General features: G+C 45.5%; 1 protein-coding gene across 1 annotated transcript in view; it reads right to left on the bottom strand.

Moving 5' to 3' along the window:
• OLFM4 (olfactomedin 4) overlaps window positions 5,507-17,723 on the bottom strand; it is a 122,584-nt gene continuing 110,367 nt past the window's right edge. The window contains exons 7-8 of the mRNA XM_003482903.4: window positions 16,250-16,406; window positions 5,507-7,390 (exon numbers count right to left, since the gene is read on the bottom strand). Coding sequence (XP_003482951.2) covers window positions 6,594-7,390; window positions 16,250-16,406 — 954 coding nt within the window. The 3' untranslated portion in view covers window positions 5,507-6,593. The remainder of the gene's footprint in view (window positions 7,391-16,249; window positions 16,407-17,723) is intronic.

Here is a 17,723-nt window from a genome sequence, read left to right as displayed (position 1 = left end):
CGGCAACACTGGATCCTTAACCCACGGAGTGAGGCCAGGGATTGACCCACCATCCTCATGGATACTAGTTGGGTTTGTTACTACTAAGGCACAATGAGAACTCCAGAGTCTAAGGCTTTTTTAAGGCACTGCTGGCTCCCCAAGAGGGATTCACCATGGGTTTCCATTCCAGTGTCTCTGATGAAGACTGGCTGAGGGGCTATCGAGTTATAAAAGTCAGCTCCCCTTCATAAGCTCATTCAAAGTGAGCTGCTGGAGGAGAAACTCTCCCATTATGGCAACATCAGCCAAAGCTCAGGGTGAATGTGAGCATAATAAGTAAATAAATAATAGTGACGAATGGCCAGGGGATGAAGGATGTGTTAAAAGAAGCCATCCCCAGAGACCAAATCGGAGCAGCAGTAATGGTGAAACCAGCGGCCACCTGATGATGTTGGCTGTGCAGATATTGGCAATACATTAATTTCCAAGCATTTCTATCATCTTCCCTGTATCACAGGTGAAGGAAGAATAAAACTAAATTTCCCAGCCTCTTGTATAGATACAGTTCTGGGTTTATTTAGGCTCAGTGATCGAGATCCACTTTGGAAGGCAGAAGGCTTTCCAGGTGTGCAGGTGGATAAGTGGGCTCCAGCAGAAGTGAGAGTTGGCAGCAAGTAGACTCCATGTGGCAATGTCTGGAACCAGTCTGAAGGAGGTGGGCCTGACACCAGTGATAGTAGCAGATGCAGTTTCTCAATTTTGGGGTGTTTGATAGGGGTGTGACCTCAAAAACAAATATTACATGGCGGCCTCTGGCTGCCATGTCTCCAGCCTTTCCAGTGAATCTGTAAATCACCTAAGTCCTTTTCTCCTTGCAATACCTAGAATGATGAGGCAGCCTGGCTGGCTGCTCTGCAACCCATTTTTTTTTTCTCCTCTGTACCCACCTGGACTCTATGTTTCCCAGACTCCCTTGCAGTTGGGTGTGGCCCCAAGTCAATGGGTGGTGAGCCATCACAATCCATCACAACTAGACAGCTCTTTCAGACCTGAGCTGAACAACCACCGCCGAAGGTCCTCCATACTCTGCTCCCTTCTACTTGTCTGACACAGACCAGCACAATGACCTTGGAAGCTATGTGTGGAGATGGTAGAGCCACAGGATGGAATGAAATGAGTCTGGGTCCCTGAATCACTGGAAGAGTGTCATCTTGGAAGAGAAGCTCTATCCCATCAGGGTGGCACAGGCCAAAACCACAAGTAGTGTGTGAGGGAGAAAAAGAGTGCTGTAGAGGAGGAATACGTCCCAGATATAAGAACCAAGGACAAAATGGTGAGAGCAGTGGTTGCCAAAGCAAGGGAGAAATCTGCTCTTGTGCCAAGTTCCTGGGATGGGTGAGGTTTATCTAAAATGGCATTAACAGAGAGTTCCCGCTGTGGTGCAGAGGTAACAAATCTGACTAGTGTCCATGAGGATGTAGGTGCCATCCCTAGCCTCACTCAGTGGGTTGGGGATCTGGCGCTGCTCTGAGCTGTGGTGTAGGCCAGCAGCTGTAACTCCAATGTGACCCCTAACCTGGGAACTTCCGTATGATGCAGGTACAGCCCTAAGAAACAAAATAAAATAAAATAAAGTAAAATAAAGTAAAATAAAATAAAATAAAATGGCTTTAACTGCACCCCAGTTAAAGCTTTTCTATTTCTGCACTAGACTCTAATTGATAACAGCCTCTTGGGTGAAAGTTAGAGTAAGTCCCTGATAAGACTGACATGAAAACATTATAGGTCACAGTGAAAAAAAAAGGCAAAAACAAACAAAAAACATGTGCTGGCAGCATCCAACTGAAAAAAGAGACTTGAAGTCAGAACAAAGTTCCTGAGTGGAAGCTCAGGAATGAAATTCCTTTGATGTCATACAAACCCCAGCCTCTGTCCATCCTTCCATCCTCATCCTCCGTCACCCACACATGCTCTGAGCTCAAGACAAAATACAGAGAAGCCCCCAAATAAACCGTAGGTCTTTCTTTAACATTCCTGATGAGTCGAGGTCTGGGAAATCATCCTCACAGCAGAGCTCCAGGTTCCCAGGAGTCCAGGGACGATGCCCAGGAAGGACCCCCCCACACACACACACCACCATGGACAGGCTGAAGGCCATCTTCTCCACAATGGACCTTGATTCCAAGGGCCGTTCCCTTTGAACAGGTTCCAGGGGCAGATGCGGATCTCAGAGACAAGTGGGGTGCATCCAAAGCTACAGATGTGAGGCCTGGCAACTAAAGTGATGACTCAAATAGCATCTCTCTCGGATGAGCCAGGCCAGCTGGTCTGTTCCACTGGCTGGGAACAGGCCTCAGAAACGTGCCTGCCTGTCATTTTCTGATGTGTCACAATTTACCCTTTCATTGTTCCGGAACATTCTGGAGCACAGGAGACATCTGCTCGAGATGACAGAGGACTCAAGCTCAGAACCTCCCTGCATCATCCTGAAGGCGGCCATACAGACACCCTCAGTCCACCCATTGTCGTTTCTCTTCCAGTGGTTCACGAATCAAGAAGAGAGGAAAACACGGCCCTAAAGCCAGCAATGAAAACAACCCCCCAAAGATAAATATACTTTGCTAAGAATGGAGCTCCAAATAAATACCCATTTGTGTTCTGAGAAGATGGATGTGCTTGTTGACTATGGCAAAGCAAGCTGGAGAACATGTACATCTATTTGGGTCCCATCGTGGGGCTTGATCAAAGCCAGCCTTCATTTAGGTTTTCAGTGGCTCAAAAAATGAAGCAGCCTCACTTTGGGCTGCTCATGTCAGTCCGTCTCTTGGAGTCAGAAGATAGAAACCATCAGCTCTGAGGATCAACATTCTAGTTGAGGACAAAGAGAGGGCGTCCCAGCGGCTGGAACAGTTTCCAGCCAGGTGCACCTGCTTCAAGAGTTACCCCTTGCTTCAAGTCTGATAGTGGAGAAGATGCAAACCAAACGCTGATCCAAATGAGCTTTATATCCTGTCCACCCAATGACCATTCTGAATCTAAAATTCAAGATGAGAAACAGGGGTAATAACTCATGGCTGAGGGCAGACCATGTGCCAAAAACTGAACCGAAAGCTTTCTATACTTGGTTTCTTTTAATCCACCCAACAGGACTCTGAGGTAGGTGGTTTTAGCCCAGTATATAGAAAATGAGGAGCTCCCGTCGTGGTGCAGTGGTTAACGAATCCGACTAGGAACCATGAGGTTGCGGGTTCGGTCCCTGCCCTTGCTCAGTGGGTTAACAATCCGGCGTTGCCGTGAGCTGTGGTGTAGGTTGCAGATGCGGCTGGGATCCCGCATTGCTGTGGCTCTGGCGTAGGCCGGTGGCTACAGCTCCGATTCAACCCCTAGCCTGGGAACCTCCATATGCCGCGGGAGCGGCCCAAGAAATAACAACAACAACAAAAAAAAAAAAAAAAAAGAAAAAGAAAAGAAAGAAAGGCTTCATACGGCATGATTGCATAGAGAGAGAAAACACATCAGTGGTTGCCAAGGGCCAGGTGATGCGGGGAGGGGTTGATTACAAAAGGGCACAAAAGGGGGGGTGATGGCAAGGTTTTATATCGTAATGATCATAACCTTTACCTAACTCTACATTTGTCAAAACTCATTTAATCATGCACTTACCGTTCGTAGATTTTACCACATGTAAATTACACCTCAATCTGCAGCACAGAAACAGACTCGCAGACATGGAGAGCAGACCTGTTGTTGCCAAGGGGTCGGGCTGGGAGTGGGAAGTGGGATGGACTGGGAGTTTGGGGTTAGTAGATACAAACTATTACATTTAAATGGGTAAGCAACTGAGGTCCTGCTGTGCAGCACAGGGAACTATATCCAATCACTTGTAATAGAACATGATAGAAGATAATACGGGAAAAAGAATGTATATATAGGAGTTCCCATTGTGGCTCAGTGGAAATGAACCTCACTAGTATCCATGAGGATGAGGTACGATCCCTGGCCTCGCTCATTGGGTTAAGGATCGGGCATTGCCATGAGCTGTGGTTCAGGTCACAGACACAGCTTGGATCCCACGTTGCTGTGGCTGTGGCACAGGCTGGGAGCTGTAGCTCAGATTCGACCCCCTAGCCTGGGAACTTCTATATGCTGCACCTGCGGCCCTAAAAAAAAAAAGGTGTGTGTGTGTGTGTGTGTATAACTGGGTCACTTTACTATACAGCTAGAAATTGACAGAACATCCTAAGTCAACTATAAAACTATAATACAAAAAAAATTTTAAATAAATATATATATACACTTTTTTTCCACCCAGAAGAGTGCTAGCTGATGAATCTTGAGCTGAAATTTCCATCGTGTAGCTGCATTGCAGCAAACCCTTGAAGCAGAATCCCTTGGTTGTTCAACCTTCCCAGCGGGAGATCTCCTGCAGGCAGCCACTGCAGGCTCATACACCAAGTCCAGAGGCAAGGAGGCTTTGAAGGGAATTTTCATGCAAATGTTTCTCTAGCAGTTTAAATAAGGAGCTGATTGCCAGGGTTACCTTGGCTTCCTGCCTCCTTTCCCGAATCTTCAGAGGTCATACCATGTACTTGGTAGAAACATTCATCTGGAAAATTGCCTAGAGCCAGATTAAATACAACATCACTGTTTTTAACTTCTATCTCACATGACATACCTGTCTTTATCTTCATATCTTGTTGCATTTTGAAGGCCATACCTGTCTCTTTGCTTAGCCTGGAAAGATGCGGTGGGGGTGGGGTCTTGCTAAAAATACTCGAAAAACTTGGCATGGATTAAAAATGAGCATTTCAGTGAGACTAACCTCACTAGCCTACCCAATCTGTCCTTTCAGCTCTAGGTCACTCATGCCCCAACACGTTTCTTTTTGGTAAAGCCATTTCTCTCCCCAGTGTAGCCAGTTAGTCCCTTTGCTTTCTATCCAAGACCTCCTGTTTGTAGAAGATCCAGAGGCTTCTGACCCGTGTTAATAGCCCAATTGGAAAAGGAACATAAGCCACGCAAATACAGTCTAACTTTGGAAATAATCAGATCAGGCCTGCAAATTAATAAGTACATAAGGTCATATCCCCAAAGAAAGGAGCGCAGTCTCACACAACAAAAGCTACCAGAAAGAATGGATTTTAAAGGGAAATGAAACTACAGAGCCAGCCCTGACTTTGGTGTCTTAAATAGCTATTGATGTTATCTACTGTTAGTTGGACTGGCATTTGGGAGGTAGCCATTCTCTCCCTCACTGCAAAGTGTGGACTACCCTAGGAAAGGGGGGGAGGGTTATAATAAATAAAAAAGTCAAAAAACCCAAAGACAGCACTTTGTCAGAATCCATTTTAATCATTTATTAAAAGGGAAAGAGTACAGCATTTAAGGAGTCTATAAACTAGGACTCCTGAACATCAAAAGAAAATAGACCAAGATCAGATTACAAAGGCATCCGCAAGCAGAGGCGCACACACACCTGCCAGGTCTTTAAATTGTGCTGATTTACCACCTATGTTCAATGGTCTTTTTTTTTTTGAACATTACTTCCTTGACAAAAGTTGAAATTTCATTTTCTTACAAGTTTCGGGCTTAAAGACAAAAATTGCATGAAGCAATGGCTATGACTTCATACAAGCCCAAGGGCTTTATGTCTTCCAAGGACTTTATGTGTTCCAAGGGCTTTATTATACAGCCAGATAGGTTATCATGCTATCACTGTCATTTGCTTTTCTTATAGTCTTAGAGTCATGTAAATAAAATTGCATGATGAGACTAAAGAAAATTCATTGTGTTTACATCTGTTCCATTAAAAAACTGTTTTGGGGGGGTAAGTAGGAGGTTGGGAGGGGGTGAGAGGAATTGATGGGTAAATGTGGTTCTTATCTTCTGAGCTGCCTTTGGAAGGAAGTTTAAGGTAGGAATCTTCTACTGACTCTTATGAAGATAGACACCAGGAGAAAAGGACAACCAAGTGCCTCATCTGCAGATCTGAGACTGATGAGACAATTTAATGCCTAAAAGGACCTTTCTCCAGAAAATTCAGAGCATTTTGCAGACATAACAGAAGCACATTAAATTTAATTTCCCGCTACATACAAAACATCGTTCCAGGTGCCAGTAAGAAAAAATTGGAGATTCAGACCCTCAAGGAGTCCTAGGTATTAATCTGCCTAAGTAAGCCCAGGTTTCTTTCAGGGATGGAAGAAATTAGCTAGGCAATATGGAGCGAGAACCCATCCTTGAGTCCTCTCCCCTGTACAAGGAATCCACAAAAGCCATACAGGGTTCTCTCTGAGTTCCTTAATTTCCAGATGTCAACTCAGGGAAGGCTTCCTTAAAACCATAATACTCCAGGACAATCCCACCCACCCCGGAAGGACCTTATTTCAGTTGAGAAATGCAACCCAAGAGGAAGAGGGCTTCCCAGAACACTTATCCAATCAGGGCAAAGTTCTAAGTACCTGGTGTGGCAAAGCTATGTTCCCAAATATTACTACTAAGCAGATGACCCTTTTGCCTCCTCCTACCCCTCCGCAGAGATCTAAACAAGTGAAAAGACCATGTTTTTCCAATGAGAATTTCATTTCTCTCTCACCCTGACACATCAAGGTTTACTGGGGTTGGAAGAAAAGGTCATAATTCAGAAGGTAACCATCATTATAGACAAAAAGTTTCTGCTCATAAGGGTGGTAGTTGATGCTCTGCAAGGTTTCTTGCACCTTCTGCATGACAATGGCCAGTCTGCCCTCTTGCCCTGTGTTTGTGTCAAAGTAGTAGAAAATCTCTTCAGCTCTGGTGCTCAAAGTACGGGTGGCGTACAGAACCCCGCACACCATGAAGGCGTTAGAAACAGATGGTTTGTACTGCTTGGTATGCCAAGTGTTTAGCACCGCAAGTGTGGTGTCATTGAGTTTACTAATCACTATGTTACCAGTGCTGGCTTCAGTTGCGTAAATCACCCACAATCCATTCTCATCCACAGCCAAGTCTATGTCTTGCCAGCCAACATTAGCATATGAAAAGCGGTTATTATAGGCAGCCTGAGGGAGTGTTTGTGTCACCTCAACCCTGTTGGTGGCCAGGTTAACTCTGGCAATGTTCCTGGTGTTATACCAGTTGACATACATGTTGTTATTATAAACTGCTATGCCACTGCCTTGGCCATAGGAAATATAATAGTCCTGGTTATACCTGTACAGCAGCAGATCATCCAGGGTATTGTAGAGTCTATAATTTTGCAAAGTTCTCCCATTTGTATTCAAAGGTGCCACCCAGTACAGCCCTTTGCCCGGAAGCTGGGGAGAATAATCCCGACCCCAGGCGCCATACTTATAGGAAAACCCTAGCCAGTTGAGTTGAACAATAGCCGGTTTGCTGACATTCACCACACCGCCGTGAGTACAGCTCCCTGGAAGAACAAACACATAAGAGGACATCCTTAGAGAAAACGAATGACAAGATACAAAGAGTTTACTATCCTAAGAACCAAAGGAATCCATAAACACTTTTCTAGTCAACGTTCAATGACAACTGAGATAAAACCTACGCTTGGTTTCATTGTCAAAGCAAACCCACTGTCCGTTTTAAGAGAGAATGATCTTCTATGTACGTGGATGGGCTTTCAATCTGGAAAACGGGGACCATGAACCACCCAAAGCCATCTTAAAATGGATTGTGGGCCCAGGAAGAAGAAAGGAGGACTTGGTGAATTTAATATATTTTCCTCCAGGAGAAAGCTTTTCAAGGAGTTCCCATTGTGGCTCAGTGGTAACGAAGCCCACTGGTATCCATGAGGTTGCAGGTTTGATCCCTGACCTCACTCAGTAGGTTAAGGATCCAGCGTTGCTATGAGCTGCAGTGTAGGTCACAGGCTTGGCTCAGATCCTGAGTTGCTGTGGCTATGGGGTCAGCCAGCTGCTCTAGCTCCTATTCGACCTGTAGACTGGGAACCTCCACATGCCACAGGTGTAGCCCTGAAAAGAAAAAAGAAAAAGAAAAAGAAAGCTTTTCACCAATATTATTTTTCATTTTATTTTTTGTTATAGAGAATTCAAGAGAGCAAGATCACGTGAGAATGCTACCCATTTTCATAAAATGAGAAGGTCTTATTCACCAGAGTCGGGGGAATTGTGATGAAGATTGTCCTAGGCACATCTTTTTTCCCTTCCCCCTTCTGTCCTTCCCTGGGACCCCAAGGGCATATTCACACCAAGTATCAATGCTGCTCTGAGCTACTCTCAGAAGAGGAAGTTTTAAAGCATGGTGTTTTAAACATGATATTTTAAAGATACAGGGAGTTCCCAGCGTGGCTCAGAGGAAATGAATCTGACTAGTATCCATGAGGTTGCAGATTCTTTTCCTGGACTTGATCAGTGAGTCGAGGATCAAGCATTGCCATGAGCTGCAGTATAGGTCAAAGACACGGCTTGGATCTAGCGTTGTTGTGACTGTGGCTGTGGCCAGTAGCTACAGCTCCAATTCGACCCCTAGCCTGGGAATTTCCTTATGCCGTAGGTGCAGCCCTAAAAAACAAAAACAAAAACAAAATACAGGAATGCAAGAATGCAAACTATTACATATAGGATGGATAAACAACAAGGTCCTACTGTCTCATGCAGGGAACTATATTCAATATCCTGTGATAAACCGTAATGGGAAAGAATATGAAAAAGGTTGCATATATAATATACGTGTAACCGAATCACTGTGCTGTACAGCAGAAATTAACACAACATCGTAAATCAATTCTACTTCAATAAAATATATATTTTTTAAAAAGATACAGGAGTTCCCGTCATGGCATAGGGGTTAATGGATCTGACTAGGAACCATGAGGTTGCAGGTTCGATTCCTGGCCTTGCTCAGTGGGTTAAGGATCCAGTGCTGCCGTGAGCTGTAGTGTAGGTTGCAGACGCGGCTCGAATCCCTTGTTGCTGTGGCTGTAGCGTAGGCCAGTGGCTACAGCTCTGATTAGACCCCTAGCCTGAGAATATCCATATGCCGCCTGAGCGGGCCTAGAAAAGGCAAACAGACCAAAAAAAAAAAAAAAAAAAAAAAAAATACAGAAAGATAGCCTTCTAATGGTGGGATCTCAACCTTAAGAAGCCATGGAAGCCCAAAGTATAGCCCATCACAGAGACCACTGGGGGACCATCGCACCCCAGAGTTACAAGGTGGCTCTTGCTGTTGACAACTTGAATGACAGACAGCACTTCATCTTTGCCTTTCTGATGCTGTCATTGTCACAATGTGTACCATCCATGGGACCAGGCTCACCAGTCCACTGAATCTACATTCCTTCTAACGCTTGGGTAAATGATTCAGGCTGGGCAGTTGGCCCTTTGCACAGCCTTCCTCTGAAACGCCTGCCAACCCAGACCGTTTATGAGCTATAAAAAATAAAATAAAGTTCCTCCAGTATTTTTATAATGGCTATCTAAAGACTTGAACACACATTTCCCGAGATCTTAATGAATACCCTTAAAAAAAAAAAACTGTCAGAAATTTTTCTCGGAGTAGCAAAGAAGAGTCAACTTCAAGTGCATTTGAGGTCATTTTCTCTCAAATGAACAGAGCAGGTGAGGGAGGAGGGGACCAACCTGGCTTTAAATGCTTGGAGGGAATTGGGGAGCCATAGAGAGCACATGAGGTGAACTTGAGCCAAAAGCAGAGCTCCAAAGAATTGCCTGAGATGAACATTGTCGGGGAGGCCAGGGGGGCAAAGCTTTTGCCTCTGAATCTCTGCCTCTGACCGATTCAGAAAGACCCATTTCTTTCCGTGGGAAATGCCTCCTCTTTCTCCCCTCCTCACTCAAGGACTGCTCAGAGGTGAAACCATTACTAGAAATCCTGCTTTTATTTTTTTCCAATCTGCTGGGGCTTTTTGGTCCCGGAATTAAATACATGCTCTTTAAATGCTCTCATAAATCGGCCGTTGGTGGGAAAGCCAGCCAACCATACAACAGGTAGAGAAAATGAAACTGCTCTGTACCCAACTTCAAATAATTTTGCATATCATTAAGCAGAACACAGTCACAGGTTTATTTTAATAATGCATGTGCCATTTCATAAATAAAAAAACGTGTGTTCAGCCAAGAGACTGCTCTCCACTAAAGAAATAATAAATAAAATTATAAATTATTATTTCCTCTTCTAAAAGTGATCTCTCAGATGAATGCTTGTTTGCTTTTGTTTATGAAACAATGCATGAATTATTAAAATGAAGTTAGCGGTGTGTTCAGTTTAATGATAACAAAAACTGTTTGAGTTTCCATATGCTACCAACTGGATTTTCTAGTTAAAGTATCTTCCCAAGAACCTATTTATTCAACCGCATTTCACTCAGAAGAAATGAAAGAAAGTCACTTTTTTCTTGCAGGTGAGAAAACATAGGTATTGTTTGCTTAATTGAATCTTGCCTTCCTGTAAAGGAAATATCGCAAACCAACAGCAACAAAATATTGAAGGAAAACTTATGAGGCATATAACATAGTCAAGCACTTTATCATGGGATTATGGGATCAAAGATAATAAACTATTCTGTCTTATATACGGAAATCATTAGATATGAAGGAACCAAAATAAACTTTTTTTTTTTTTGCTTTTTTTTTTAGGGCCACACCTGAGGCACATGGAGGTTCCCAGACTAGGGATCCAATCGGAGCTGCAGCTGCCAGCCTACACTAGCCATGGCAATGCCAGATCCAAGCCTCATCTGTCCCCTACACCACTGTTCACAGGTTCATAACCTGCTGAGCCGCAGCTTCCAAAAATAAACTCCTTTTAAAAATTACCATTACCACTACAACTGCTAATAATAATAAAAAGATAATTATATTGTCTCATCATTTCACAAGTTGGCCAGGAGATTAAAATTGTATCTGATATAAATATTAAAATTGTATGAATTTTCTTTCTTTTTTTTTTTTTTTTAAGGCGGCACCTGTGGCATGTCCCAGGCTAGGGGTCCCATGGGAGCTGCACCTGCAGGCCTATGCCACAGCCACAGTCATGCCAGATCCGAGCCACAGCTCCAGTCTACACCACAGCTCACGGCAAAGCCAGATCATTAACCCACTGAGTGAGGCCAGGGATTGAACGGGAATCCTCACAGACACTGTGTCAATTCTTAACCCCCTGAGCCACAATGGGAACTCCCTGAAATTCCCATCTTTTTTTTCTCACCCCACAACCATTTCTAAAGGCTGTCCTATCCTTTTTTTTTTGTTATCCCTCCTTTATCCACTATCTCCTTTGGACAATTTTTAGAGCTCTGGCCCTGGTCAAAAGCAGTGGAAGTAGGAAGAGAACTAAGCATTGTTAACAACGCTACAAATGTGACTACAAGCAGTGACAGACCAGTGACAAGGCTATGGTGAGCTTCTTCAGCTCTTGGCAGCAAACCATCCTACGACAATATGGAAACCAACAACCCTGTGCCCACTGCTCATCTGGCTCAACCAGAGACCCCAGCCCCCCCAGCCCCTGTACACCAAGCTTCTCCCAGCCCTTCCTCATCTCATACCCCTTCCCAGCCCCTCCCTGCATTTCCAGGTCATAGAGCTACTCCATTCCTTCCTTCCTTCTCTCAACTCTATCCTGCCACTGGAACAACCCACAGCCCCATTAAGAATTGTGAAAGACCAGCATATCCTCTTGCATTTTCTGGAGGAAAAGAACCCCCCATAGACCTGAGAGCAAGAGGACGCTTTCAGCTACTCCACAAGCAAGGAAGCCAAGACACTTTGGTGTGAATCAGGCTGGTGTGTTGTTGCTGGAAGCCTCTTGTCACTCCAGGAATCATAGGGGCAGCTCTCTTTCTATTAGAGCATCTATAGGAGGCAGCCTGGTAGAGGGAAAACATTGCCGGGCAGATTCCAGTGCAAATCCTGACTCCAACACTTATGAATTCTGTATCCTTGAGAAAGTGCTTTAACCTTCCTGAGGCTCAGCGCCCTTACGTTAAAGGCAAAATAGGGAGTTCCCATTGTGGCACAGTGGTAATGAACCCAACTAGTAACCATGATGACACAGGTTCCATCCCTGGCCTCACTCAGTGGGTTAACGATCTGGCGTTGCCGTGAGCTGTGGTGTAGGTCACAGATGTGGCTCGGATCCCCAGTTGCTGTGGCTGTGGTTTAGGCCAGAGGCTGCAGCTCCAATTGGACTCCCGGCCTGGGGTCTTCCACCTACCTCGGGTGTGGCCCTAAAACAAGCAAACAAACCAAAAAAAGCAAACTAAGAACACCTACTCTGCAGAACTGGTAGGATGAGTAGACAGAAGGCGTGAGCTTGTAACTCAATAAATGATAATGAGCAGCATTAAAATCACGCGTTACAACTGAAGGTTTTCATGACCGTTTCCTTCCTAAGACAGTGCTTTCTGGAATTTTCTGTACCCATCCTGAGAACCCCAGGACCCAGAACAGGATCAGCCTGGCGCCAAATGATGTTTGTGAAATAAAGGAATGGAAAACTGATTAAACCTACCTTATCTGTAAAACACTAGCTCTCTACGCTGCTGCATATCTGAATTTTTCCAAAAGCCTGAATTCGTTCCACAGAATTTCATGTGAGGAACCTCTGGACCAGATAACCTGATTATCAATCTCTTCTTCATCATACAATTTATTAGATGCTCTGAAAATATGCTGGGAGGCCACATGGTGAGACGTTCAAATACTCTAACTCGGGAGTTCCCAGATAGTGCAGTGGGTTAGGGATCTGGTGGTGCCACTGCTGTAGCTTAGGTTCTACCCATGCCCCTAGAATTTCCGCATGCCAAGATTAAAATAATAATAATGGTAATAAAATACACTAACTTGGCTTTTGTTGTCTTTTTATGGCCACACCCACAGCATAGGTATGTTCCCAGACCAGGGAACGGCAACAGCCACAGCAACAAGGTATCCAAGCCACATCAGCAACCTACACCACAGCTCACAGCAATGCTGGATCCTTAACCCACTGAGCAAGACCAGGGATCGAACCCACATCCTCAGAGACCCTATGTCGGGTTTTTAACCAGCTGAGCCACAAAGGGAACTCCTATCTTGGGTTTTCAAAGTCTCATGGTTAGGGGAATTTTTTTTTTTTTTTAAAGCTAACGATTATATACCAGCAGAGGAAACTTAATCTTGGATCTGGCAATGCCCTCTCTCACCTCGGCAACTAAACTTTTTTGAGCCAAGAGGAGAACACAATTGACTTGTGAGAATTAGGTCATTAAAATGGCCAGGATGATAAAACGATTCAGATAAAATTGACTCTGGGTTATTGGATCCATGCAACCCAATACTCTGTTCCTCTCTAGGCTTGGGCTTTCGGCAGGTCACCCTACATCTTTCATCGACCATTTACTGCATACCTACTATGCACCAACACAGAGCCCTGCCTCTCCAAGCACAGCAGTGAGGACCACTGGGCATTCTCGTCCCATTTTCCCATCTGCAGTCATTTAGATTCAGGGGAGAAGAGAGAGAAACTGAAGTCAGTTGTTTTCAGGAGAAACAGTTAATGAGCGTAAGACCAATTAGTTTAGAGAGTTCTATGAAATGAAGCAGAAAAAGGGTGCCACTTGCAGCATAAGCCAGCTATCAAGTGTGTTTTATGGAACCCTAACTCTATGTACTGGTTCTAAAATCAAGCTGACCTCAGGGATAAGTGAACTGCAGCTGCCCAGAGGGGCCAAGAGTGCACAGAATGACTTTCTAGCTGGAACTTGCATAGAGTCTTTTTTGTTCTGTGCAGCACTGCAGTGGAAAAAAAAAGGGGGGGGGGCAGACAGGCCAGATTTTAAAGTCCCATAATAGTGAGTAACTTTAATTAAAGTCTCCACAGGCTCACAACTTTGTGGTGCCTGGGGATTTTCCAATTCTGCATTATCAACCAATCCAAACAGAAAGAGAGCAAGTGAAAGAAATTGATTTCCAAACATGACAAAAAGTCAGTTTAATATAAACATCATAAATATAATATGAACAGAGCTGGAGGAGGGCCAAGTGGCTTGGCAGGGATCCAGGTCCAGCCAAGGTTGTGGGAAAGTGAGAGGAAATCTGGATCCAATTTGTTTAAACAACACAGTTGGGCTGGAATGGCTCACAAGGGTCTGAGTGTGAGGACCTGGGGGAAAGTTCGAGAAAAAAAATAAAATAAAAGCTAATAAAAGTAATCCAATGCACTGACTTGTTTTCTTTCTTAGATACTAAGCAGTGTACTTCCTCCCCTACCATCATCCTGGAGTTGCTGGCTCCTGACTCTCTAGGTCCTGAGATGACAGGGAGTAAGAGACCCTGTCTTTCAGCCTCGGCTCTGCCACCAGCTGCTTGTGTGGCTTCAGGAAAAATCAGGATCCTCACTACTAAGTCCCCTCCTCTAAGACATGACAGTCCTGAACCTTCCCTGCTCGAAATCGTCCTCATTCCAAAGGATGCGTAGAAAACTCCACCTCAACAAGCTATTCCCCGAGGAAAATTTGTTGAGGTTTAGAAAGAGAGAGAGAGAGGGAGTTCCCGTCGTGGCGCAGTGGTTAACGAGTCCAACTAGGAACCATGAGGTTGCGGGTTCGGTCCCTGCCCTTGCTCAGTGGGTTAACGATCCGGCGTTGCCGTGAGCTGTGGTGTAGGTTGCAGACGCGGCTCGGATCCTGCGTTGCTGTGGCTCTGGCGTAGGCCGGTGGCTACAGCTCGGATTAGACCCCTAGCCTGGGAACCTCCATATGCCGCGGGAGCGGCCCAAGAAATGGCAAAAAGACAAAAAAAAAAAAAAAAAGAAAGAAAGAAAGAGAGAGAGAGAACAAAAGAAAAAAGGAAGAGAAGAGGCTAGGAGGAAAGACTTGCTCAGGTATCATCAGGAATGGTCATTGCATGATTCCTGCCCTCAGAAGCCCTCCATGGCCCCACAGAAGGAGCTCTCATTTCTGACCCGGTTGACACCACTGATCTCAGACCAAATTTAGCCTAGTTTATTACAGAGGACAGAGCTCAGCCTTTGTCCCAATGCTCCTCTGCGTGTTACACAGTGACAGATGCCCAACTGCAAAGGGAGGGAAGAAAGTGCCCTCAACACCCCCGAGAGTCTTAGAATGATGGCCGCATTTAATTAAAGCCTTAAAGAAACCAGTTACCCTGACCCGGATCCAAGAAGCACAGGGTCTAAAAGGGAAGCAGGTTGTGACAAAGGAATTAATGAAAATAACAAGAGCTGTATGATTTGATGACTAGATACAGTCCCCTTTCAGGCTGAGATTCTCAGAACAGGCAAAGCATCCCTGAGAACCCGCCTCCAAGGCTAGATGCTGCTGCAGCTGAGAAGCTGTCTTTATAAGGTTCGCCTGGAGGGATCTGCTCAAGCACACACGGCCCCAGCAACTGCTTTTGTTGCCAGCAAGGTGTTTGCTTCAACCATCCTCATTCATAACAATAACAATCACCGGTGTATAAATGCCCATCACAGAGCTCTGAGCTTCCCAAGCCTCGTTTCCTTAATCTTCACAGCAATCCTGCAAGGTAGGTACCACCGTTCTCCCATTTACCAGCGAGGGATTAAGGATCCTTTGGCTATGGCCACACCCCTTTGCGGTCCCAGAGCCACGCCCCTGATCCCTGCACTCCGACGTCTGGTTCCAGGAGGTCGCTAAGGGCACCCACCTCTATACTATACCTAACTGCCTCCAAGGATGATTCCTTAGACAGCAACTCGCCAGCCCTGCCCTCCGGGAAGTCACAGTCCAGGAGGGATGGCAGGACACGCCCACAGGCGCCGGACATGAGGGGCCATCCGTGAAATCCTCACCGAACCCTAGGACACACTACGCAGCAGGTGCTCCACGTGCATTTAAGGAAAGCATGAAGGGGAAATAAAGAGGTGGAAGGAGGGAGAATTCAGGGCATAACCCAGCTCATCAGATACATGAACCAGTCCGCCCTTGCAACCCACGAGACAGCGCGGAGGTGATGCCACACAGATGCCAGTGGCTATCACCCGGCCCCCCTGAGCGCATCACTATCGAGACGTTTTTCCTGTTAGTAAACGCAAGGCGGTTGCATGTACCGTGTGGATTTTGTTTGAAATCAACTCATGGTCATTGCCTTGCCTCTGTGCGCCCCAGAATGTGATACTGTGCAGAGGGGAGGAGATTTCAGACCCGGGAAGAGTCCACTCAGAGCTGCACACCTCGCATCCTTCTCCTCCGCAATCCCAGAGCCCCTCCCCCCACCGCACCTGCCGCTCCTTCGCCACCGGCCTGGTTCAAATGGGGCGTCCTTACCTGGCGCCGGTGGAGGGGGTCTGGCAGGATCCTCGAGTTTGGAGGTCTCACATTCCTTGAGCTTGTTCTTCAGAGCCAGGATTTGTCGGCGAATGTTTAGGACATTGTTTTTGTCTAGCGTCTCGAGCTTCTCTACCAGGAGAGTCATATTCCTTATCTAAGGAAATAAAAATTCAGAGTGACTTCAGATGATTGTGCAATTGCTTTCATAAACATTCCAGGGCTGAATTTGTCACTTAGGGAAACATTGCCAGAGAATACACTCGAGATTCCTCCGAACGCTTTCATTTGGAAGAGTACATTTCCTGGGGTGGCGTGAACGCCTGTCAGATCGCTGGCAGATGTGTGTGACAAGAGGAATGTGGCAACGATTTTAACAGCTTTGATGATAGAGCACAGCTCGGTCTGAGCATCCACAAATGTCCATTCAAGTTCATCCCCAATAACCTTCTCCCATAAGCTGGTGTTTACTCATCTCGTGTTGTATTATAATTAAGTTTCTTTTTTCTTTTTAGGGCTGCACTGGCAGCATATGGAAGTTCCCAGGCTAGGGGTCAAATCGGAGCTACAGCTGCCAGCCCACACCACAGCGACAGCAACACTGTAATCCACTGAGCAAGGCCAGGGATCAATTCCACATCCTCGTGGATACTAGTGGGATTCGTTTCCACTGCGCCACAACAGGAACGCCTATAACTAAGAAGAAAGCTTCAATTCTAAGATATGGAACTGGAATTCTCAATGGTAGCCCATGTCATGTCTGTGCCTGTCAATTCACTGTTGAGGTAAATGACCCAAGCATAATATTAATGTGACGGTCCTTATCCACAGAGCTTCGAAGGCATCACTAAAACACAGTCACAAGAAACTCCTTTAGGAGTTCCCGTCGTGGCGCAGTGGTTAATGAATCAGACTAGGAACCATGAGGTTGCAGGTTCGATCCCTGGCCTTGCTCGGTGGGTTAAGGATCCGGCGTTGCCATGAGCTGTGGTGTGGGTCACAGACAAGACTCGGATCCCACGTTGCTATGGCTCTGGCATAGGCCAGTGGCTACAGCTCTGATTAGACCCCTAGCCTGGGAACCTCCATATGGTGCGGGAGCGGCTCAAGAAAAGGCAAAAAGACAAAAAAAAAAAAAAAAAAAAAAAAGAAAAGAAAAGAAAGAAACTCCTTTAAAGAGGCCTGTCAGGAAGTGGAGAAGAGTTCCGAGAGGAATCAAGGATTACGGGATCATTCAAAAGAAGAAACAGACCTGGCATTGTCCAAAATCAGGTAAATTGTGGTTTTCAGGTCCCAGGAGGACAAATCCAAAAAAGAGAAGACCTCCTGATCTAGCTTGTTCACACTTATATCATCTCCTTTCTAGAATCATTCAAGGCCATCTGGTTTGGGGGCAACACTCTGACCATTAGGTACCTATTTTTCAATCAGCAAGTCCTTGATGGGGAGTTCCCACTGTGGCTCAGCGGTAATG

Source organism: Sus scrofa, chromosome 11 (genome assembly GCF_000003025.6).
Source record: "Sus scrofa isolate TJ Tabasco breed Duroc chromosome 11, Sscrofa11.1, whole genome shotgun sequence".
NCBI classification, from domain to species: Eukaryota; Metazoa; Chordata; class Mammalia; order Artiodactyla; family Suidae; genus Sus; species Sus scrofa.
The sequence above is the reverse complement of the archived record's forward strand: the minus strand, read 5'-3'. Positions and strand labels throughout refer to the sequence as shown.